This window comes from Hyla sarda, chromosome 3 (genome assembly GCF_029499605.1).
Source record: "Hyla sarda isolate aHylSar1 chromosome 3, aHylSar1.hap1, whole genome shotgun sequence".
Taxonomy (NCBI): Eukaryota; Metazoa; Chordata; class Amphibia; order Anura; family Hylidae; genus Hyla; species Hyla sarda.
In genome coordinates this window covers 192,505,312-192,531,165 of record NC_079191.1, presented here as the reverse complement: position 1 = coordinate 192,531,165, position 25,854 = coordinate 192,505,312, and the positions used below count along the sequence as shown (strand labels likewise).

The 25,854-nt window shown below is 42.3% G+C and overlaps 1 protein-coding gene across 20 annotated transcripts in view; it reads left to right on the top strand.

Annotated features, from left to right (window-relative positions):
* The window catches only part of DST (dystonin), a 613,928-nt gene that overhangs the window by 455,524 nt on the left and 132,550 nt on the right, over positions 1–25,854 (top strand). For all 20 annotated transcript variants that reach the window (XM_056565774.1, XM_056565763.1, XM_056565758.1 and 17 more), the window contains 3 exons: positions 3,612–3,811; positions 10,088–10,583; positions 12,253–13,721. In XM_056565774.1, the coding sequence (XP_056421749.1) occupies positions 3,612–3,811; positions 10,088–10,583; positions 12,253–13,721 (2,165 nt within the window). The remainder of the gene's footprint in view (positions 1–3,611; positions 3,812–10,087; positions 10,584–12,252; positions 13,722–25,854) is intronic.

Genomic DNA, 25,854 nt, shown 5'->3' with positions numbered 1-25,854 from the left:
TGCTCACGCAGCCTTGACTTTCTCCTCTGATGGAGGAGTTTATGTTATCTTGTATGGCCGGCGACAGCTGGTCTCACCACCGTCCGTTGTTCGGGTCCTGCCATTGCTCTTCTCCTCCCTTCGCACAGTCTCCATGGAAGGGTGTGTTCTTCCTTCCCGTTTGCCTGTTTCAGTTGTACTGCACTGTCACCATAGTCTTCTGAAGTAACTTTCCTGTGCCCAGAACCTGAGGGTCCCGGCTGGGTCCTCCTTTGTTTCCCTCTCCGTTCCTTCTCCAGCAGGAGGTTTTTTTGGAGTGCTCTGGTCCGTGCGGACCACTGGGATCCAAGACCGGTTAGTCCTTGGGATGCTGTGGCGTGCCTTCCATTCTGGAGGCTCTTCCGGTCCTTGGACCTTGTTTATGGTTGAGGTCTCGGGCATGTGTAGTGATCCAGCCTGGACTCCTCCACGATCCCTGTGTGATCGTTCGGTACTTAACTTTTTCACTTCTTCATTTTCCACATGAATGTTTGTCATACGGAGAGTTTTTGCGGACGTCTGTTTTCCTTGTTTTTTATGTATGAGTCTTCCGCGTTGCTCAGGATCCTCCATTTCCCATATCGGCCACTCCAGTGTTCTGGGATTTCAAAGTGTTCCGCTTGTTCCATGACCGTTTATTTTATGGGTTCGTTTTCCGGGTGAATCATACCTCCCTAGTTTCCATGTCGGTCTCTCCGGTGCCCGGGATGCCCCTTTTCTGGGCGATCCGCTCCTACTTCCTTCGGGGTTCATTCTTCCCGAGTTAGAGGGCGTTCCAGTCATCCGGATTGCACCAGACCGGCTACTATCACCTTCCAGGTACTCATGGTGGGCCCCTGGGACAGGAGTTTTCGAGTCTGCATCTGTTTAGGTCTTTGTTCTCATGCACCAGACCTTTCATGTCTCTCTTTATGGCCCGTGGACGGGGGATCTTCCGGGAGCCCAATTTCTGGGCCTGGTTTGTGTCACAGCGGGCTCTCCGGTCATCACCTCCGGACCGGAGCGCCCGCTGCCGCAACCCTCCGTCCCGGGGTCCCTGCGTCTCTCGGTCAGACGCACTGACCGGGAGCACGGGTCCCACAGTGGCAGAGACGCGGCTGGCGTGGCGGCTGGCTCCCGCTCATGCGCCGCATCCCTGTTCAGCTTACCTGCTCCTCGCACGGCTCTCTGCACTCCTGGATCCCGGCGCGCGCGGCCCCGCTCTCTAGGGCGCGCACGCGCCGGCTTCAGTAAATTTAAAGGGCCAGCGCACCGGTAATTGGTGCGCTGGTTCCTCACCTCCCACTGTGTCCTTCCCAATAAAAGGCACCTGCCCCTTCCTGCCCTTGCCGGATCTTTGTGCATCTGGGAAAGCCTTCCTTCTGTGATAGTTGCCTTGCCAGTTGCCGAATCCGTTGCTACCGTATTCTCGCCTGTGAACCCTTGCCGCCTGCCCTGACCTCTGCTACGTCCGACTACGCCTTTTGCCTGCTCCCGTTGTACTTCGCTATATCAGCTGCCAGAGAGGTCGAGCCGCTATTGGGGGAACGACCTGGGGACTACCTGCCGCAGCAAGTCCATCCCGCTTTGCGGCGGGCCCTGGTGAAGACCAGTAGTCCCTTAGACTCCGTTCCCCTGGTAAGGCCCGTGCCATCGCCTCTCTGGTCTGGAAGATCCACTACCAGCCCTGCCAGTTCGTGACAGTTTGTCTCTGACCTGGGGACTCGTCCGCAGGCCTTGTGGACACATGAGTTCAGTCTCGGGACTGATTACTTTTCTCTGGTGGTTGTATTTTGCCCACCCTTGGGGACTGCTTTGGTACGTCCAATCAGTAAGGTGTCCCCCAATGAAGAGCGACCGAGAAAAAGGTTTTTTCTTGTACTCACCATAAAATCTCTTTCTCGTAGGCTTCATTGGGGGACACCGCACCCACCCTTTTCTTCACTTTCCGTCTGGATGATCCTATCCGGTTGTTGTTTTTTTTATCCGAGATTCTTTTCTAGGGTCTTTCGGACATGTCCTTGGTTGGCTTCTCCTACTGCTTTGTGACAAAACTGGTTACCTCACTTCCAGTGGGCAGGTATATCCTGCCAAGGAGGAGCCGACTCTTTTTCCTAGTGTCAGCGCCTCCTAGTGGCAAGAGCATATACCCATCAGTAAGGTGTCCCCCAATGAAGGCTACAAGAAAGGGATTTTACAGTGAGTACAAAAAAATCTCCTTTTAAAGAGATGAAAAATTACATATGTTACAAAAGATGATGCCCAAAAGACAGATGAGCATTCCTTATAAAACATTGTTTTTTTAACTCACAGGAGGCACGCATTCAGCCATTATTACATTGTATTATTGTGTTATGATATACAAATGTCAACTAAGTCCATAGCCTTTAAGGGGGTACTCCGCTGCTCAGCTGGCACACCCCCTCCTATAGACTTGCATTGAGGGGGTGGGGCGTGACGTCATGATGGGGTGGGGCTATGATGTCACAAGCTCCTGGTGCTGGCTCCAGCTTTGGAACAGTTTGTTCCAAACGCTGAGCAGCGGAGTACCCCTTTAAGGTGTGATAGGTACCAAACATGGTCATGACATGGTGACAAAGATGGTTACGCATGTAGTTATTATCCACATGCTGTCTACGGTTTAGACAGGGATTTCGCTTCAAAATGCTGTTGAACAGGGATACAAATTACACCTTAGTTAGAGTTCGATTCTTGAACCTCCCATGTTGTGCTCCACATCATAACAGCAGATGAAACATATTAGTAAGTTGTACACAGTCAGCCCTTTCAGGATTTTACTATTTGTTGGGTATACATGTTGATATGTCCTGGTGCATAATTATATGATTATAGCTCAAGGAAGTACTACTTTTTAACCATTACAAATTATTACATCTGCCACAATATACCAGGGCTACAGAAGTGATTTTATAAATGTAGTAAGACATTTAATGTACTAATAGTATCTGAAAAATCAAAGCTAAGGGCCCTTTTACATAGCCCGAAACTGTGCAGTGCAAGGTTGAACTAATTGTGCAGACAGTCTTCACGAGTGATCGCTGGACCATTGGTACGGCTATTGAAATGCATCATTATAGGTCGTACATCCCTTGCTTACAAAGGGCAATGTGTTGCACATAACACCAATTGCTTTGTAGTTACACACGCAAGGCTGTTTCATTGTTTTGTTTGTGTTTAGTAGCAATCAGGTTTTAGACAGAAAAGGTTTGACTTTTACGTTCAATGGGGGAATTTATAAAAACCTGTGTGGAGGAAAAGTGGTGCAGTTGCTTATAGCGACCAATGTGATTGATTTTTCATCTTTCATAGGCCTTTTTAAAAATGAAAGAAGCTATCTCATTGGTTGCTATGGGCAACTGCCCCATTCTACGTATTCACAGGTTTTGGTTAATCTCCCAGTATGACAGTATATTTCAATATTTTCCAGTCATTTTATCTAGATCTCTTCCCTTCTTAGCTTTTAGTCTACCCTCATACACAAAAACAAGATGCGACTATCTGCAGACAAATACATTCAAATTGAATAAATGCAGACTTTCTGAGAATAATAAGATGTGTTTTTATATGTTGTCTTCTACTTGTGGTTGTTGTAGAGTCTTCTTGGAAAGACATCACCCAGATGACAGCTGAAAGGCAGCAAACATTGGAAGAGTCTTCAAATGACCTGACCCTATTCCAGAATGCGGAGGCTCAGTTAAAACAATGGCTTGTAGAGAAGGAACTCATGGCCAGTGTACTTGGACCTCTTTCAATAGACCCTAATATGCTTAAAACACAAAAGCAGCAAGTCCAGGTAAACCCATCACTTTTGTGCACAATGTTTATCTGATTATTTTCTTTAAGTTCCATCTTTACACTTTTATTCCTTGCCAAGAACATTGCACATATGTGTTTTGTCAGATGGTGGTTCAGGGAGACATACAGCTTCTCTTCACAGTCAGGGTAAAATACAGAAATGCCTTTGATGGTAAGGGAGTTGTGGACTCTCTGACCAAACTGAGCAGGGCCATTATTAATGCTGGGATCAGCAGAGGAGTTAATGAGAAAAGGATATTCTTGACATTGTGCATGACTTATGACTTGTGATATTCCTAAGACTCGTGCTGAAATAATCTGTACTAAAAGTAGGATTCTTCTCTGTGTAACATATTAAGGTTAGACATTACTTGGCTGTAAAATGGCAACCAATAACATACAGGGTACTTTTCTAAGTAGCATAAGAAGCTAGGTTATCTATATATGTACTTATCCTATGCTACAAAGCATGAACAAGTTTAAAGGACACTCTATGGTAAGTATTTATTAGAAAGTACTAAAAACAGGAAGACTGCATCACTCCAAAGGAATACAATTAAAGTGCTTTATTTACGTTCAGTCCATACATTACATTCGAAGTGTAGCAATGTTTCAATCTGTAAGGCCGCTGATTGACAAGTAACAACCTATTGGCTCTTACCTGCAACAGGTGTCATTCTCTGTGCCATGTCTCTGCTGTGCACCCTGGTCTTCCTCCTTTGGATTCTCTCCTGCTGCTTCTGCCAAATTAAAGGGCCAGTGTGCACTCCCAATTGGATCCACGTCTAATCTCTGCCAGGCACCTCCTAAAAGAGAGCACCCCTCCCTTCCTTTGGTGCATGAGCAATATTGCAGGTTTACTACAGCAAAGGTTCCAGTTTGTTTTGTTCTTTTATACCAGTTTCTTGACTTATCCCTCTGTACCTGCCTGCCTCTCCTGGAAAAGACTTGGATCCCTGACTGCACCTCTCTGCCAGCAAGCTTGTTCCATCTAGTTGCATCTGAACTATTCAGCTCTGCTGTTTTAACAGCATCAGCTCTGCTAAATCACCTAGCCTGTCCTGCTGCGTCTGACTCCACATGCTGTGTTCTTACATCTCCAGTGTCAGCTCGTACTCACCCGCCTGTATCCCCAGTGCTTGGCTCCGCAGCGTTCTGGCCTTCTCGGCCAGGTGCCACTCACCAGGACCGCTCTTGTAGCAGTAACCTGGTGTTTTCCCTTCATCTAAGACCAGCTTTCACATCTTGGAGCAGCAAAAAGGGTGAATACCAGGAGAACATTTCAATTCCGCTCCCAGGTTTGGCCCAAAGCCAAATCGGTAAGTGGCACATAGGGTCCACGCCCTTTGGGGCGTTACACAATATTTACACAGTGGTTCAGTGTAACATGACAAACATATAGCCCAGCGCAAACAGTCTAACTAGTGCAAAAAGCTCATTACTTCATTACAATATACAAGAATATAATATAATACAATATACAATATATTACAAGAAAATGTATAGTGCATCAAGTGTAGTTCAATATAAAGACATGTGATCGTAATATATTTCAGTATAAAATTCACCAGGTCTGAACAACACAATATACAAAATGTCATTATTTCATCATTATATAAAATCATCATTATATAGAGTCTGAAATAGGGGATGGATAGTGGCCACTGACTAGATGTAGGCAATCACTGTGGAGAAATAAACTAGCAGGCCTGGTATCATTCTTTGTATTCACAGCATAGGTCTGCACTCATGACACATGTCCTTCCTTCTCCTTGTCCAAGCACAGACTCCCTGTGCCAATAAAAAATTACCAGCATGTCATGGCAACTGTTCAAGCCACAACACTGTGCCGATCTTACCCTTGAGTCAGCACAGCACAGACTTGTTACAGCTACAGCAGTGTATAGTATTCTCATTAGAAGTCAATGGGATCTTAAAGGATCTGTTATAAAATTTATGAAAACAAATCAGTCACATCCATCATGACTCCTATCTAAAACAGAAAAATAAGTGTGGACATTTTTTTTTTACAGAAGCGTATACTAAAACGCTGTACAATAGATCAGCAAACACAATCAGAAATTTCTGGATCTTATCAGGTCATTTGCAATGTCTCATAGAGGGCTGTTTCCCTGTGTTTGAATAGTGAATGAATCACCAAGAAACCAGGGAGCAAAATCAAAAGTTGACAAAAAGTCTCCAGCAAAAAACAAGACAGATCTTTTTGTCAGGCCACAACTCTTTCTAGTTATTATAATTAAAGGGGTACTCCGGGGGAAAACTTTTTTTTTTAAATGAACTAGTGCCAGAAAGTTAAATAGATTTGTAAATTACTTTAAAAATCTTAATCCTTCCAGTACTTATTAGCAGCTGTATGCTGCAGAGGAAAATATTTTCTTTTTGAATTTCTTTTTTGTCTTCTCCACATTGCTCTCTGCTGACACCTCTGTCTGTGTCAGGAACTGTCCAGAGTAGTATAGGTTTGCTATGGGGATTTTCTCCTTCTCTGGACAGTTCCTGATATGGGCATCAAGTGTTAACACAGAGCAGTGTGGACAAGACAAAAAAGAAATTAACAGGGTGCTGCGTGCAAGATCACGGGGGTCCCCAGCGGCAGATAGGGAATAAGATGTCTTTGCGCTGGAGTACCCCTTTAAGATGACATTTGGTGTGTGCAAGAAACAGCCACATAACTAATTACTAAGAAGGGGTCACTGTTACAGCCAGTCATTGGCTCTGTAGGCATTTAGGCGGGGTTCACACTTCAGAATTTTTGGTCAGACAACATCCGTTCTGAGTTTCTTAGAGTGGCCAGCCACGGCTGAATCAGTCGGTGCTAGGACCATGTAGACATTGCCAAACTTCAGAGTAGATTCTGCCTGAAGAATGAACAGGTTCATTCTTTTGGTGTTGGAATTTTAGTGGCTGAACATCGCTGAAATGAGAGCCTGCGGGGGGCGTGGGAATGAGCGCTCTGCTCCTTGCTACACTTGACTTCCGGGTGTAGTGGGGCAGTGGTGGTGCCTTCAGGCTCTCGCGCTATGCACGTGAGAGTGAAGATGTTTGCATATTTAGGAACGGGCACTGGCCCGGCAAGGGGTATTGATGATGCAGGGGAGCTGAGTGAGCCAGCTCCCCACCTCCCCAAAGCTGTGCAATAGCTATGGAACTATAAACAGCCAAAACACAGGCAGGACTTAACCAAAAAATATGAGTAATTCTTCTTTTTAAAGCTCTTCAACAGCACTTTAACCCAGTTTACTTGGTTTAGTGTGGGTGAACTAGCTGTCAGTTTTTCTTTAAGCCCATAATGCAAAGCTTTTATACTGTGTTATGTGCTTCTGGTACCTCTGTGCACCTCTCTGTTTAATTTTCAAGCACGGAACCCACACCGGGAGGTGCTGAGGTGCAAATCATTAACTGTTTTCTCTGACCTTTCCCAGCATTCCATGCAGCCAGAGACAATATTTCATAAGTCCCATGTTCTCCAGGGGAGGTAGATATGCTCCAGTGGGTGGGCAGATTTCAGTAAATCCCTTCCACCTTGCTGCAGCATATTTATGTCCCTTGGAGACCATGTCATTCATGGCACACTGTCTCTGGCCACATTGAATGCTAGGAAATGGCAGAGACAACCGTAAAATAAAAAGACTTTCACTACAGCACTTCTAGGTGTAGAAATCGGCAGACACAAGTATTTGACATCACATGCTCAAAGGCTGAAGATAGAAATATCCTGGAATACCCCACTAATCCAATGAGATTGCGTACTTTTTATTGTCATAAGTGTACCATTACATTAAACACTGACATTTTAGGGAAAAAAAGGATCTGCAACACCTTGCCAGTACCATACTTTTATAACTATAAATGTATCAGGTCCAAGTCAAAATATTTAGAGTGTGACAACCTACAAAAAAGTCTAAGTCTACTTCTTATGTATATATGAAAGGAACAACCCATATATCATGCTGGGGTTCATACAATCTGTATAACATGATTTTTTTTTGTATGAATAAAGATGTGAATGAAATATCTTGTCAATGTCTCTAGTGTAGGACAATAGATTGATGAGGTGCAGTTGTAGATAGATATGATGTCATTTCCCCACTTGGTTGGGGGGGCTATGCCACGGTTTAATGACATTATTTCCACTATACATAATGCTCATTGCTTGTTTCCTGTGGGCTGATTCATCTCTGAATCATATTTGCTTCATTATTTTTCTGTGTCTTCATGTTACTGTATATCATTCCACTAAGGTCCCCTTGCATACATCAATCCCTGACTTGCTCACCCTGTTGCTGAGTGACTGTTATGTTCAAGATATTTGTTTCCTTTTCTGTACAACTATGTTCTATGCCCCCCAGATGTTTCCAGACTAGAAGGAAGAATATGTTTCACATGAGATCACCCCCTGCGATTTCATGCTTCTTGTGATCTTGTATTTAAAGAATATCTAACACTCAATACGTATTTATTTAACTGCCTCAAGGGTTAGTTCACTCTGTGCTGAGACTCACTAGATCTATTTATATGCTTACTATTGAGATTTTATCAGAATATATCCAATATTTATCTGGCCTTGATCATCTAGGGATGAATTTGTACTATACTATGCAGCATTATACTATACAGAATTCTTGGCACATACATATTAGACAATATAATATATTAGAGCATAAGGTTAAATTCACACTGCATTTTTGGGCTACCCTTTGGCTAGAGAAGTCAACATACAGCCTGATGTGCCAGTTGACTTTAATGGAATTAATGGAGTCTAATTGTGACTCCTTTCTGTCTAATTTTCAAACGTATAGGCTGTCTGGATAGGACTAAGTAATGTGGTCGACCAGACTGCGTATGCATTGGGAAAATGTTGGAAATTAGGTTCCTTTCAGCTCATTAAAGTCAATGTTAGTATTATAATATGTCAAGAGTACTTGAATATAAGCCTTTGTTTGCATCAGACAGAAGTGTAGTGTTTTTTAAGTCCATTAATATATCTGTGATTTTACGATAAGTGTTTATTGAATTTTTAAGCAAGTTAAATGATAAAGAATACAGAAAAGCACAAAACAAGCCTAATGACACCATTACTGCCTCCAAACAACTATCCGTTATTTTATTTTGTCCAGTACATGACTGTTAAATGAAGGTGCGGTTACATCTTTACCAGAAGTTTTGTGTCCATGCCACATTACAATTTTGGTGACTATATAGCAGACTTGTAAGCACCACAGGTTACGTAAAAGCATATCTGACACTGCATTATGAATGTTGCCAATGCAAATGAAACTTGAAAGGAGACCTGTCATGTTAACAGTTTAATCTGATATAGCATCTGATTAAACCAAGAGGAGCTGGGCAGAGTGTTGGAAAAATAAAGCTTGTAAATAATGGATCAAAGTCCTTGCGCTTGCCCAGTGCTTGCGCTGAGTCCAGTGGGCAATCCTAGATATTGATCATAAATAGAAAGTGATTGACAATCATCTCTGTATGCATACCTATCCAGTAAAGGTGAAATTAAATCACCTACTGGGCTCTTAAAGGGGTAATACAGGAAGAGATAAACAGCTGATTTAAAAAAAAAAAAAACAAGATCCTACCTTTCCTCAGGTTGTGTGTGGTATTACAACTTGGCTCCGTTCACTTAAAGGGGTACTCTGCTGCTCAGCGTTTGGAAAACTGTTCTGAATGCTGGAGCCGGCCCAGGAGCTTGTGACGTCATAGGCTCGCCCCCTCATGAAGTCACGCCCCACCCCCTCAATGCAAGTCTATGTGACGGCTGTCACGCCCCCTCCCATAGAATTGCATTGAGCGAGTGGGGTGTGACATCACGAGGGGGCGGGGCTATGACGTCACGAGCCGCCGGCTCCAGCGTTCAGAACAGTTTGTTCCAAATGCTGAGCAGCGGAGTGCCCCTTTAAGTGGAACTGTGGTGCAATGCAAGACACAACCTTGACAAGACAGATGTGTTGCTGTTTTTGGAAGAAATCTGCTCTGTTTTCCTATTTCTGGATAACACATGTAAACAAAAAACAAAGAGTAAAATCAATGAATTTAAAATGATTCAGATTTTTTCCCCACAAAAACTTTTAGTCACCAATCTCTGTAACATTATACAATTATAGTTAATTATAAAAGTATTTTCCTTCTGACAGATTGCCTCTAAGTAAATGTGAAAAGCTTATGGCACCCTTATGTTCTTGGATCTTCCATTTTTCTTTAAGTATTGTGTGATTTGGGTTTCTCATTTGTCTATTTCCTGTAGATTCTCCTGAAAGAGTTTGATGCCCGAAAACAACAGTATGAACAACTTAACAATGCAGGGCAGAGGATCATCAGCCGACCCGGAGATCTCCCTCTTTGTGATGAAGCGGTAAAGAAGCAGTTAGCAGATGTGGCATGTAAATGGGAAAGTCTAACCGGACAATTGAATGACAGATGTGACCGAATTGACCAAGCTATTGTGAAAAGTACTGATTACCAAAACCACCTTAATGGTCTTTCAGAGAAACTAAGTGCCTTGAATAATAAACTGAACAGTAGTATGACACTGGGATCAGACCCAAGTGCTGTAAGACTGAAGCTAGAGACTGCAGAACAGGTCCAGGGAGAAATAAAGCAGGAGATGGAAAACATCGAAAATGCCAGATTGCTATGTGATGAATTGTCCATCTTGGTAGCTGAGGAATACTTAAATGCTGAGTTGAATAGACAGTTGGACAACATCGTAAAGCCTTTCATGGATCTGAAACAAAAGACAGGTATGTGTTTGGCCCAACATTATTCTGATAAAATTGCTATAATGATCCAGTACACCAAGTACACCATAAAACCTTTCACAGTCTAGCTACCAACAGTTATGGGTAGATGATAAAACCGTGCCAATTTCTGCCAAACAGGTTCTGTACCTTACAATGCTTTATTGACATGGATATACTTCTTAATGGTATATTCACACGTACAGTATCCTGTGCTTATGCAATGCGCAGGATTTGAAGCTGAAGATTTTAGCAGCAGAGTTCATAGTAAAATAAAACTAAACACAGCTTCAAATCTCCAACGAAAATGTAGGCTCCCAAACAGTTAAAATCCAACTTCAATGAAAGAAACTGTGTAAAATCATACAGGTGGAAAAATAGTGAAGAAACGAAAGATAAAAGCACAAACGAAACGCCAATGCGTTTCGACCTGTTAAGTCTTAATCATGGCGTTTCGTTTGTGCTTTTATCTTTCGTTTTTTCACTATTTTTCCACCTGTATGATTTTACACAGTTTCTTTCATTAAAGTTGGATTTTAACAGTTTGGGAGCCGGATATCCGCCTACACTTTCCTTGGAGTTGCTGTACCTGGAGTCCTGGCTCTAGTATCTCCTTTTGAGCTTCCTCACTCATTCACGCTGCTGCTGCCAAGTCCCTATCCAGTGGAGGGGTGAGCTGGTTCATGTGTGTTTTTTGTTACATTCACAGCTTCAAATCTGCAGTTCCAAATCCTGAGCATCAACTTTGTCCAGAATACTGTACGTGTGAAGGTGACCCTAGCCATAGAACTGTGCTATTACTCTCTCTCTCTCTCTCTAAGAAAATTAAGACAATAAATGAGTTTTTCTTGTGGACACTTTAGCTATCGCACAAGTTGTGTAAAAAGTTTATGTCCATTTACATTTTAATACTGGATGGTTGTTAAAATATATCCTTTTATTTTTACAATGTGATATCTACTTAAAGGGGTACTCCGGCCCCACAGACTTCCATTGAGGGGGCGAGGCATGACATCACAACGAGGGGGGGGGGGGGTGCGGAGTCGTGATGTCATGACACTCCGGCCCCGTAGTTGTGAGGCTTCAGACTGGTGTTCAGCTGGGTGCTGCATGAGAGATTGTGGGGGTCCCCAGCAGCAGGACCCCCGCGATGTTTTAGGGCCGGAGTACCCCTTTAAGGAAATAACTAAATTAACTACTTCATCTTGTTTCGTAGTTTCCGGCCCAATATTATAGTATCACAAGCTTACTGCAAGTTTTATTTTTAAATTGCCAAAAGTACCATTCATCAAAAAAGAGCATTCCCACTAAGACTATTTATATATCGTCTTTCTATATGCCTTAGGGTTTATCATGTTATAGCCAGAGTGAGTTTCGGTTATACAACCAGCATCTGCCCAAAAACTGTATGAAATTGGACAAGGGCAAGCTGCAGTTTAAAAAGGGGTTTCCTAAAATAGAAAACCACTTTAAATGAGAGTTTATTTCTTTTTGGGTCAGTGCTCCAGTATTCAGATTCAAGCACTCTGTAATTTTCAGCAAACTGGCCACCGTGGGGAAACAACTTCATTTTCTTTACAATTAATCCATCCTAACCTCTTTTTATTGATCTTACTTTACTAATAATATCTGATGGGATTTTGTCAAGTAATGTATTATTTTATGTCTGTAGCTTCCCATGTGGAACAATTACAGTCTGCCTTTGCCAGCTCTCAAAAATTTTATGAAATGTCTGAGGATTTCCAGTCGTGGATAAAAAATAAGAAAAAAGAACAAAAGGAGGCAGCACCCATTTCAGCCAAACTTGATATTCTTAGGTCATCAATAACAGAGGCGAAACAAATGCAGAACACTATGAATAGCCAGTGTGAAGTCTTTGAAAAGGTCATGGAAGAAGGTGAAAAACTGTTACAAAAAACAGAAGGCGGAGACAAGATCAAACTTCAGAATCAGCTCTCCATGCTTAAAGGTGAATGGGAAGACATTAGCAAGCAAATATCTGGGAGGGTAAATAATTTAATAGATTGTCAGCAGAAGGCAATAAAGTATAGAGAGTTAGTCGATTCTATCCTTCCTTGGCTGGAGGAACATGAAAATAAAGTATGTGAATTGAAACCTTCAGTGGACACTGTGGCCATAGATAAATCAATTTCAGAAGTGAAAGCTATTCAAAAGAGTGTCGACAAACAGCGAGGAATGTTGGAGATGCTAAATAGTGCAACAGATAGTTTATTAGCCTCTTCTCAGGTTGATACAGAAGTAGTCACAGATGAAAGCACCATGCTAAATAACAAGATGGAATCCCTTATTGACAACCTGCATAATAAAAGAGACTCTTTGGAGAATATGGCATTACATCTTAAAGACTTTCAAGAGTCCATTAAAGAGACTGAGAGTCAACTGGATGTGGCACAGGAGCATTTAGAAATACATAATTCACTTGGAGCTCAAGCATGTAGCAACAAGCATCTATCTATAATGCAAACCCAACAAAAAGCCCTTCAGGGTTTAAAACCACAAGTGGAACGTTCCAAAAAATTGGCACAAGAATTGGTAGTTGAGGCCTTGAATGCAGAAGGAGTTTCTGATCTTCTTCTTCAGGCAGAATCTCTTCAACAGAAACATAAGGCTGTCAGTGAGCAGGTAGAAGAAAAATGCTCATTTTTAGAAGCTAAGTTACAAGGAATTGGACATTTCCAGAACAGTATTCGAGAAATGTTTACACAGTTTGCTGAACTGGATGATGAGCTGGACAGCATGCTCCCAATTGGGAGGGATAGAGATATACTACAGGCTCAGAAGCAGGACATTAGCAAGTTCCTCCAGAAACTTGGAGATCTCATAACAACTAATGACAATGCCAACAAGACTTGCAAGATGATGTTGGCCACTGAATCATCTCCTGATCTTATTGGTATCAAGAGGGACCTGGAAGCCTTAAATAAACAGTGTAATAAACTCCTTGACAGAGCGAAATCCAGGGAAGAAAACATTGATGGCACTATTTCCCGAATAGAAGAGTTTTATGGCACCTTAGGACAATTTGTTGATCAGCTTGGAACGGTAGAGCAACATGAAGAATCCCAAGGTGCAGTGGGAATGGAGACAGATGTTATAAATCATCAGCTAAACATTTTTACGGTAAGGACATCAGTTTTTGTTGCATACTATTTATTTATATAATTATATTTGAACAGTAAGGTAGCCATGTCATTGAGCTGTGTGTTAGATTTAATTATCTAATTATCTATGTTATCTAATATATAATTTCTGTTGCTCAAATGACCCTTTTGAGTGGTCACTGTCCCTGCAACAACCACATTTCTTTTGCTTCCGCTCTAAAGCTCATCTTGCACCATGGCTCTGCTGCTTAGGGCCACGACATTCCTGTTCAAGCGGTATGGCATCATCAGGTTGATAATGCTAAGATGATGTCAGGTCTGGTGCTTCCATGTTCCTTCAGGTTCATGCCTTGACCTGGTTCTGGTTCCGCATGTTACTGTTTTTGGTTTAAATCTGGATTGATGCCTTGTTGCATGATACCCCCAAATTCCCCCTTGGACTGTTTGGTTTATGATATTCTACTTTTAACTATGACCCTCAGCTCCATTCCTGCCGGTTATGTTCCTTACTGCTTTCTTGGTTATAACCCTTGGGTCTGGCCTTGTACTGTATCAATTATACTTAGGGATGTAAGAAAAAATCGATTCTCGCGATAATCGCGATTTTTTCATTTGCCGATACTGAATCGATTTTTTGAAATATTTTTGAATCGATTCTTTTAGGGATGTGGAATTTTTATCTCCTGACGCCCGGAACAGCATGTCCTGGGCATCAGGAGATAAAAGTTCCACATTTGTGGAGCCGGGCAGGCCGGATCTGACACGGCGTCGCTCTGGGTGTATGGAGCGGGCTCCGACTCGTGCCCGCTCCGTACTATGCGATCCCCAGCTGATTTCAGTAGCTGGGGGCCGCCGCTAATAGCCTGCATGCGGCGATCGCCGTGGCTGGCTATTAAAGGAGTACTCCGGTGCACACTTTTCTCATGTTATCCCGTCCGGGCTGCAAAATAAAAGAAAACACACTTTATCTTACCTGCCAACGAGCCCCCGGAGCTCCGGTACAGGTGTTCGGTCCCCGGGCTGTACTCTTCTTACTTCCTGTTAGACCGGCACGTCACTCGGAGCTTCAGCCTATCACTGGCCGCAGCGATGTCCCGCCTCTGCTGGTGATAGGCTGAAGCTCCGTGTGACGTGCCGGGCTAACAGGAAGTAAGAAGAGTACAGCCCGGGGACCGAACACCTGTACCGGAGCACCGGGGGCTCGTTGGCAGGTAAGATAAAGTGCGTTTTCTTTTATTTTGCAGCCCAGACGGGATAAAATTAGAAAAGTGAGCACCGGACTACTAGATCGCCGCTATCAAAGCTGACAGCGGCGTCTATTGGGATCTATGAATGCTCCCAAGTGGGCGATGTATCGGGATATATCGCAATGTATCGTCACCTAGACGGTATCGCGATATATCGGGATATATCGAATCGCCACACTGGTATCGCGATTCGAATCGAATCGCCAAATTCTTGGCGATTCACACCCCTAATTATACTGCTGCCAGTATGAGACTATTCTGACCCAAGCAATACGCTCCTGCTAGACTCTACTCTACAAATAGGATAGATGGAAATCAGCCCCCACCAATCTGATAATAGCATTTTGTAGTCTGTGAGTCCCATATAATGTGGGAAAATCTCATTGATAAGGATTATTTTTATATTAGCCAGTGCCAGGGGTATTTGTGTATTTATGGCACTATTGCTTCACCACATTTGTCTTAGAAAACACCTTCTGCTTAATTGTTGTATCAACTGTGTTCCATGAAGATATGTTTGTAAAAGAGTTATAGATTTCTTTTCTGTTCTAAAACATTTCTACAGTGTCAGAGCTTTGTTGTAACAGCAAGCTACATGATGGTGTCTTGCCAATGATTCATGATGGTGTCTTCTACAGATTCACAGCTAAAAAAATTAGGTTATCGTGTTTTCCATGTCTGTTTCCCCCAAGTTTTGTATTTAATGGTGGTTTTACAGCTTTAGCTTTAGTTCTTAACTCAAGGCATCAGATCCAAAGTCCATGACCGTGTATGAGATCACAGTGCATTTGTGGTTCAGCCGTAGCAGGAGAAGTGTAGTAAAAATATGGCTTCTGGTATTTTAGTGATGAATCAGCACGACTCCTGGATTCATTTCAAAGCTGGGGGATAGCAAATATTTATAGCCAAGTCTCAGAATAAGATGTGAAGTGAGTATTATTTGTAGAGAGAAAAGATCAACTGAGTGAAGGTTATTCACTGTCAAAGAAAAATATACTTTCTGACCCTAATACATGTGCTGTGTGGTCAGGGATCTCCTTCACTATATACCAGTTATCATTGTTTATAAGCCAAGTAAGCCCTATTCAAATAAACTGCAGCAAAGCCCCCCAAGGCTATGACCTTACACTATCAAGAGCACAGAAAAAAGAAGGTAGCATAGACATGAAGTATATCCCATGGGGTAGGTATATCACCGGTTGAGCCCCTTTGCTTAAAACATCACATGTTTACATCTGCCTCGTTTCTCAATAAAGATGTTGCACCTTTGTAGCTTTGAAATGAGTTGGACAAAACAAAACTGCAATCTTAGTTTATTTAACTATAACTGCTAGCTGTCCAAGCCATATATATATATACATAGCTACATTTAATTTACATTTAGTCATGACAAATTACAGAAAGAAATCCTTAATATCCATACCCATTTTTCCAGTAATACAGAGATGAGGACAGAAGGAGCTGGGATTACTAAAACAGCCCAGCAAATTGTTTTACTCTGTTTCTGTAATAGCCATAGACATGAATGGGGGTTACAAAAATAGTGTATTACTGCAAGTAGAGATGAGCGAACTTACAGTAATTTGATTCGTCACAAACTTCTCGGCTCGGTGTTTGCTGACTTTAGCCTGCATAAATTACTTCAGCTTTCAGGTGCACCGGTGGGCTAGAGACTCTCTCCTAGGACTCTATCCACCTTTTCAAGCCCACCGGAGCACCTGAAAGCTGAGCTAATTTATGCAGGATAAAGTCAGCAACTGCCGAGCTGAGAAGTTCGTGACGAATCGAATTCCTGGAAGTTCACTCATCTCTAACTGCAAGCTACACCATTTTTGTTACTCTTGAGTTATGGAAACAGTGTAGCTCATTGTGTACCACTGTTTTTATAACTCTCATTCATGTCTATTGGAATTAGGAAACATCATAGAATAGTCTTATTAGTTTTTTCCCTAATGCCAGACACCTCTCTCTGCCACATCAGTGCATTCCGAACGTTGTAAGTACCTTTCACATTTTTCACATTTTGTCATGTTGAGGCCTAATGCTAAAATTAGTGACACGTGCACTATAATGGGAAAGTGAAAACAGAATTTTAAACATTTTTGCAAATTTATTAAAAAGGAATATTATACATTTTGTATGGACATCAGTTTTTAGACCCTTTGCTATATCATTTGAAATTTAGCCCTAGAGGTTATTTCTCTTGATCACCTTGGGAATATTTCTACACCTTGATTTGAGTCACCTGTGGTAAATTCCGTTGATTGGTTGTGATTTAAAAAGGCACAGCCCTGTGTATATAAGGTCTCACAGCTGACAATGTATATCAGAGCAAAACCAAGTCATGAGGTGGAAAGAACTGCATGTAGAGTTCAGAGACAGGATTGTGTGGAGGCACAGATCTGGAGAAAGGTACAAAACATTTCTGCTGAAGCGAAAGTTCCCATAAGTACAGTGGCTACATAATTCTTAACTGGAAAGTTTGGAACAACCATAACTCTTCATAGAGCTGGCCACACCACCACACTAAATAATAAGAGGAGATGGGCCTTGGTAAGTGAGGTGACCAAGAGCTCAATGGTCACCCTGGTGGAGCTCCAAAGATCATGTGTGCAGTTGGGAGAATCTCCAAAAGGTCAACCTTCGCCTTCAACCTTGCACTCCACCTTTATGGCAGAGTGGGCAGAAAGTAGCCTCTTTTTTGTAAAGACACATAAAAGCCCATCTGAAGTTTACACCTGGAATTTACATAGGACTCTCAGACTGTCAGGAACAAAATGAAACATAGAATGAACTTTCTGGCATCAGTTCTAAGCATCATGTCTGGAGTTACCAGGCATTGCTCATTCCCCTGCCCAATACCATCCTTAGAGTAAACCATGGTGGTGGCAGCATCATGCTGTGGGAGTGTTTCTTAGTGTCAGGGAGTCTGGTCAGGGTTGAGGGAAATCTCAGTAGAGCAAAGTACAGAGATATTTTGAATGTAAATCCAGAGTTCACTGGACCTCATACTGGGGTGAAAGTCCACCTTACTACAAAACAAGGACTCTAAGCACACAGCCATGACAACGCAGGAGTGGCTCACATTACTGTGAATGTCCTTGAGTGGCCAAGTCAGAGCCCTGACTTAAACCCAATGAAACACCTTCGGAGAGCCCTGAAAATGGATGAAGAATAGCATAAAATCTCCAGATCCAGATGTGCAAACATTTTGGTATTATACTCAAGAACAGACTGGAGGCTGAAATATCTGCCAAAGATGCTTCAAGTTATTACTAAGCACTGAATACTTATGTCCATATGAAATTAACATTTTTCGTTTTCAATATTTGCAACAATTTCGAATATTCAGTTTTTACATTCTCATTATGGGGCATCGAGTGCAGAATGATGGAGGAAAATTTGTATTTTCTTGATTTTAGCACAAGGCTCCAACATAACAAAATGTGAAAAAAGTGAGTGTGAAAACTTTCCAAATGCATTGTATATATTCTTAATTATGCTCTGTTTTTCTTCTCTTAACAACATCAATGCAACAAACCCTTGAATATTAAATATTGTCTTGCCCACTGTGAAAATAAAGGTGAGAAATAGAGATTGAAATAAGGACAGAAGATGAAGCCTGAACAAACACAAACCAAGCACACCTATGTAAATCTGCAGTTTTGATGTCTCTAAAGCAAAAAGATCAAAGATCTTTATCGCTGCTGCACAATTCATCTGTGCATGTCACTTTGTATTATGTGCCAATCTCAATGTAAAGCCCTTCCTGTAGTGTCTATCGCAAGTCATGGGAACATGTCCAACTCCAGTCCTTCCTTTTCTAGGAAGCATTTTTAATTAAGATCCCTGAATGTTCCAAAGTAACCAGACTAAACTTATCATGATAATTTTCCACTAGCCAAGGAAGACTGCAGTCACAAGCCACTATGAAACCACACGATTAGTGTACAGTTTGGACTTGGCATCTTTTTCCACATGGTGTCCAATTTGATTTAACTTTTGTAGTAAGTTTCAGCTTATGAGTTTAAAGGGGTACTCCGCTGCTCAGCGTTTGGAACAAACTATTCCGAACACTGGTGCCGGCGCCGGGAGCTTGTGATGTCACAAGCCCCCCCTCATGACGTCACAGCCCATCCCCTCAATGCAAGTCTATGGGAGGGGGCGTCACGCCCCCTCCCATAGACTTGCATTGAGGGAGCGGGGAGTGAGATTAGACAATTGTCCGTACATAGAGATTAGACAATTGTCCATATATAGCCATTACCAGCTGAATATTACAGGGTTCTGGGGTTGTATAGTTTATGGAAATTAGATTATGAATGTCACAGTTTATATTTCAGTAGTATTCATTACAGTATTAAAAACTTTAAACTAGGGATCAACCGATATCGATTTTTTAGGGCCGATACCGATACCAATAATCTGTGACCTTTCAGGCCGATAGCTGATAACTTATACCGATATTCCGGTATAAGTTATCGGCTATTTCCCCCCACCCTGCCCCGCAGACGCCACTGCAGATCAATGATTTAAAGTGGGCGCTCTAAATCAATGAACTGCTGCGGCTTTTGCGGGGCCAGAGACCGCCGCCGCCACCCGCTTCTCTGCCTGTCCTCCCTAGTCCAACCACCACTACCGCTGCCCCATTGCCTCTCCCATCCCCGGTTATATAATTATAAAAACCGGGCATGGGGTAGGCAATGGGGCAGCGATGGCGGCGGTGGTCTCTGGCCAGGGAGGCGGGGCGGGGCATTATCGGCAAGGTAATTGCCGATACCGATAATGTCCAAAATCGTGAATACGGTCGATCCCTACTTTAAACCGAGAAGTAAAAAGCAAAAACAAACCAGCTAGTATCCCCAAGTATATAGCGTAAAATGCCAAAGGTGAAGGAATACAAGTTCATAACTTTAGATCCCGAACAAGAACACAACTGAGGCATGCCTTATCTCATAGTAAAAATGCTCACTATAGGCATATGGCAGGTAAAGTAAAAAAAAATAAAAAAAAAGAATAGAGAGATTAGAAAAGAAGTAGTAGACAGGGAGGCGAAAGCAAATCATGGGCAATTAGAAGAAATAAGGAAAAAATGAAGGGTCACTCTCCGTGTTATCATTCCCAGGCATCTAAAGGATTCCATCTGTGAGGGTCTCCTCTACTGAAGGTGTGAGAAGCACGAAGTTGTTGAATGTTGTTACACTGAAAATTATGGTTTCGCTAGTTTGATATAATCTTCAAACATTTTATCTCTCTTGTTGCACACTCCCCACATCTGTTTATGCTGCAGGCTCTATTGGTTTAATTTGCCTTCCATCTATTAGGCCTCCTGTCCGAGTGACCACAGTTTCTGTACATGTGGCTAGGAGATATATACTTGAATACAGGAAATTCTCTTTGCTATCCACTACACTGCATCTCATGCTACACATGCTTGGTTTAAGTCCTTCTCACTGGCAGCTTGCATATGAATCATAATGCTACTGGGTAAAGCATGAAAGACAAAGGTCAAGAAGAAAGATTTATAGTTTGGTGCCAAGAGGAAGGGCTGGGGAGATTCAAAACAGAGATAGCTTTAAAGCTCCGCCTTATATTAGCATGGCTATGTAGTCATCTTCATGAGACCCTGTCTTAATTCACACATGGGCAATTTACTGACTGTAACACATTGTTAAACATAAGCAAGCAAAATAGAAAAACAGTATACGACACAGCAATGCAGAAGCAACTATACGGTAAATGAACTTATCTGTTCCTGTAGTAGGAGCCTGGCGACACTCTCGGTGATGGACCCGGAGTTTTCCTTTCACACCCACGGGTGCACGGCTTTAGGAGAATAAGGTCCAGTTGAAAACAGCAAGCAAAAGATAAACGGTACACCGGGGTAACTTGAAGGTAAAATCCAGGGCTTTATTCAGTGCATATTAACATATGGAAAGGGGAGGACAAAAGCGCAGGAGGCGTCTCCTGCACTTTTGCCCTCCCCTTGCCATGTGTTAATATACACTGAATAAAGCCCTGGATTTTACCTTCAAGTTACCCCACTGTGCCACTTATCTTCTTTCACTTGCTATTGTTAAACATAAGATAAGCTTCACTTTACCATTGTTGTATAAATTATTTCATTTCTCCTTGATAAGTTACTCTGTTTAGAATGTTGAACTACAAAAAGGGTATTTATGTTAGCAAAGAGATTGCATGTACATTTATTGTGCTGTCTAAACTGTTTTATTCTCTTTATAATGTGCATAAACCTTCCTATAACTTTGTGGTTCCCAGTTTATGAAAGGATGCTGAAGCCAAATTAAGTTAAATCCAGGCTCCTTGACCAAAGTTAACTGAGGCCAGATGTAAAAAGTCTATTTCCTGAGATGCGTCAAACCCTCCGCTGGTCTCCAGGCCACATTACATATTTCACTTGTGTAAATCCAGTCTGTAGGAGAGCATTTTCTATTTAATAGCCATTCTAGGATAAATACTAAAAGAGAAATAATAGGTTGTCCAACATCTAGTCTGTGATGTAGACAGTTGTTTAATAGTCCTTGGACAACTTTTTGGGTTAGGATTTAGCATATTCCTGTTCATTAAAATGTAGATGGTCCTCTAATGCATGGACACCATTTGTTTGTTAAGCTGCCCATACATGCTAGGGCCATACACATTATTATCCTTCCCAATTGGCTTAAAGGAGAGAGGGTGGTGCACCACCTACAGACATCTCTGGCAGCAGGCTATCTTCTTATAAACGAAAAGAAAAGATTGGATATTTCTCATCCAATGGTCTGGTCCTTATTTCCTGCCCCCGGAGAGAATCCCATACATATCAGATGGTCAGCCAGTACTGATAAAATTGGTATGGCCAGCTTTAGTCTACCTAAGGCCACCACACACAAGACAGTAGTGTTGTGCTGCCTGCATGGCGGTAAACTGTAGCTCCAACACTATCAGTCACAGGTATCCTGCTTCTGGCGAATGTAGTAGTCTTGGTAACTTGCATGTTGTGCTGTGACACTGATCTTTGGCAGTGAGACATGTGTTATGGCAAAAGTTGTCATGTCACCGTAGCCTGAATCTTTTTAAAGACCTATGTATTGTAAAGGCCTATGTGTTTCCGGAAAGAACTTGAAAAGATTGGAAGATAGAGAACACTGTTCCAAACACTGGAGCCGGTGCTGGGAGCTCGTGATGTCATAGCCCCGCCCATCATGATGTCACACCCCACCCCCTCAATGCAAGTCTATGGGAGGGGGCGTGACGGCCGTCACGCCCCCTCCCATAGACTTGCATTGAGGGAGCGGGGTGTGATGTCATGAGGGGGTGGAGCTATGACGTCAAGAGCTGCCGGCTCCAGCGTTCGGAACAGTTTGTTCCAAACTCTGAGCAGCGGAGTACCCCTTTAAATTCAGTCCTGGGTCTGCTTATTGGTTTAATGGCACTTAAACATGAATAATACAAATGTTATACTGTATAATGAAAAGGTTGATTTTTTTTCCCACACAGGTGTGCATGATATTTAGGATATATAAAGATCAAGGTTCTTAGTTCAGAATAACCAGTTTCAACAATAAGTGATTATACATGGGGGCTTGTAGAAAATGACATAACATAGTCTTCTGGATTTAGGGAAGTGCCATTACTGTGAAAAGCCTCATAATCGCCTGTTTCAGCTGGTTTTATTCACCCCTACTAGACTAGCAGAAAGCAGTAAAAGTATTAAGTAAGGATAATGCCATAGGTTATATAGTCCAAGTTTAAGACTGATGCAGTTTTATTTATCTAATAATGATACAATTCACCAGTAATATTTATGCTAGTCAAATTTGTGTAGAAAAAGTGCATTCACCACCACCTCTTACTATCACACCATGCCCAGACATGCAGTAATCTAGTAGAAAGTATGTGAATAAATACATAATTACCAGCAGATAATGTGAGGGATTAGAAAGTATTGTGCTTTACTGTAATTCTAGTCTAGTGTACATTCACTACATCTCCACTGCCTATAAAATGCAGCTATCACATATATGTAGAAAACCTATGAGAGCTCCCAGAAATAAGCCGAAGTCAATTCAATGGTCATCAGGGGCTAATAGACATATGATAGCCACGTACTGTACTATCAGCAGGCTATTTAAAATGGTATTTTAAATAGAAGCATTTGGATATTAGGTGCAAGTTACCTTACATGTAAGGATGCAATGTGCCACATCAGGTAGGGCCTGAAGCCTCAAAAAACGTAGAAATTTAACCTGACTTCAAATTTTTTACCTGTCTTCACATGTAATGTGTCACAAGGATCATTTGGAAATCTGGTATGTGTCCTTTTTGCTATTTCATTCAGGTATGGCTGGGTTCACACGGCACTTTTCTTTGCTCATTTAGCACATATCATACACCAGAATACACATGCAATGTGTCTCCCATTGTTTCACACTGTCAAACATGTCATAATAAGTGACATGTCCACTAAGAAAGCTTTTTGGAAATCGATTAACCATATTAAACTGCCTACAAAACTGTGACAAAATATGCTGTTAAAATGATACAATATACAGCAGCAATCTGAGTCTCCCCTCAGAATTTCTTCTACTGTATATACTCGAGTATTAGCTGTTCCAAATATAAGCCGAGGCCCCTAATTTCAAAAACCTAGGAAAAGTTATTGACTCGACTATAAGCCTAGGGTGGGAAATACATCATCCCCCCATGTCATCATCGTCATCATCCAGACCCCCGTCATTAACACCCCCCTCATCATCACCCCCCGTCATTATCACCCTGTCATTATCACCCCGTCATAATGACAGGGTGATGATGACGGCATGATAATGACAGGGTGATGATCCCCCTCGTCATCATCCCCCTCGTCATCATCCCCCCCCCCTTCATCATCACACCCTGTCAATCCCTTCGTCATCATCCAGACTCCCCTTTTGTTTTCTATTTAACTCCCCAGGGTGAGCTGGTCCGGGCCGTCCATCTTCAACCATCTAAGCTACAGGGACCGTCCGGTGGGGAGGTTTAGTCGTTCCGGGCTGTCCATCTTCACCGGGAGGCCCTCTTCTCCGCTCCGGGACGGCCTCGGACTAGTGACGTTGCGTTGACGATGACGCGCAAGGGCGTCCGTCCGCAACAGACGTCCGTGACGTCCCTGTGCATGAATGTCCCTGCGTGGTGGCGTCAATGCAGCGTCATTAGTTCGGAGCCGGCCCAGAGCGGAGAAGAGGGCCTCCCGGTGAAGATGGACAGCCCAGAACGACTAACTCTCCCCACAGGATGGTCCCTGCAGCATGGATGCCCAAAGATGGACGGCCTGGCCCATCCCCTCACAGCTAAGCCAAAATTGTTCACTTAAGTGTAAGCCGAGGAGGGTGTTTTCACCACGAAAAATCGTGCTGAAAAACTCAGCTTATACTCGAGTATATATGGTACTTATTTTGTGGCTAGGAAAGTAAGGTTTACAGAATAATGTGAACATGGGGAATTCAGCTTATTCATACATTTCCAGAAGGAATAACCGAGTAATTGCACAGGACAGAGGTCTATGAAAAGAAGCTATACAATTTTTTTTTTGTTATTTTCTAGTAAGAAATTTTTACTCATACAGATATCAGGAAGGTAGAAATTGCAATTTATACCATGTACAGGTCCATACAAACTCACTTTGTGACAGCTCTGTTATTTTATTTAGTTCACAGTTCATGCTAACCTGCATAAACATGGGTACATTCTGTGATGGTGATTACATATTAGGAAATCTATAACAAATTTCACAACACCTAAAACCTAACCTTTGTATGACCCATAATTTAGGAAAGAAGGGAAAAAGTGAAACAAGCCATAACTTTGTATACATTTGCTGACTTCTAGTGTCTTCTTCATTCTCTTGAGGTTGAATTATCCCACACATCACAGCTAAAAATGCAGCATGTCCTCTGGCACCAGTGGCGCATTTTGGCTGATGGCTCGGTACAAGACTGAGGGCCCTCTGTTCTCCACTCTGTAACTGTACAAGCCGCTAAGATGATAGGACAATGGTTCTTTACTGTTGGTGCACTTCCTGGATGGCTCCTGCAGTAGCATTTAACCCTTGTGTACTGTGGAGAGGACGGCAAATTTTCTGTTCTTCAGAAATGCTCAAAGTGTAGTCGAGAGGTTCATGAAGAAAAGTGAGCGCCCCTTCAATGTACCAAGTTCTAGTGTTCACAACATACTTGGGGGCATGCATCATTTTCTTTAGAGCTGTTTTTGTGTGTAGATTTGTCTCTATCTAGGCGCAGCGCTGCACCTTAGGCTATTTTTTGCACCTTTTCGATTTACACCTTTCTTTAAAAAGAGCGTATAGGCCAGATATTAAGGGTTGGTCTTGTGCAGTGATAATGAATTTATCAACTGCGACTTTTGCAAAAAAGTCGCAACCACCCCCCCCCCCCCATTAGGGTGCAATTCTACACCAGCCCAGACTTAGCTTAGCTTTTTGGTGTATGTGAAGAGTGAAATTTCAGAAAATGTGTATCCTCCACAATATTTATCACATGCCCTGTGACCATGTAATAAATTTGGAGGAGTCACGCAAAAAAAAGAACAAAAAATGTACTTAATCACACACATCTTAGTAAATGCTGTTCCTACACCAAAAGTACAACTCCCAGCAAGCCCGGAAAGCCAAAGGCTTTCTAGGAATGGTGGGAGTTGTAGTTATGCAACAGCTGGAGGCACACTGGTTGGCAAACACTGTTTTACACTCTAATTTGTAAACAGTGGTGCAGCCTTTGCTGTGACTAAGTTGTGTAGACTAGATAGTTGCACCAACACAGTAAGAACACAGACACGGAATTGCCCATACCATTGGGCAAAAAATAAAATAAAATACATAATACTGTGTCAACCACAGAACAGTGTGCA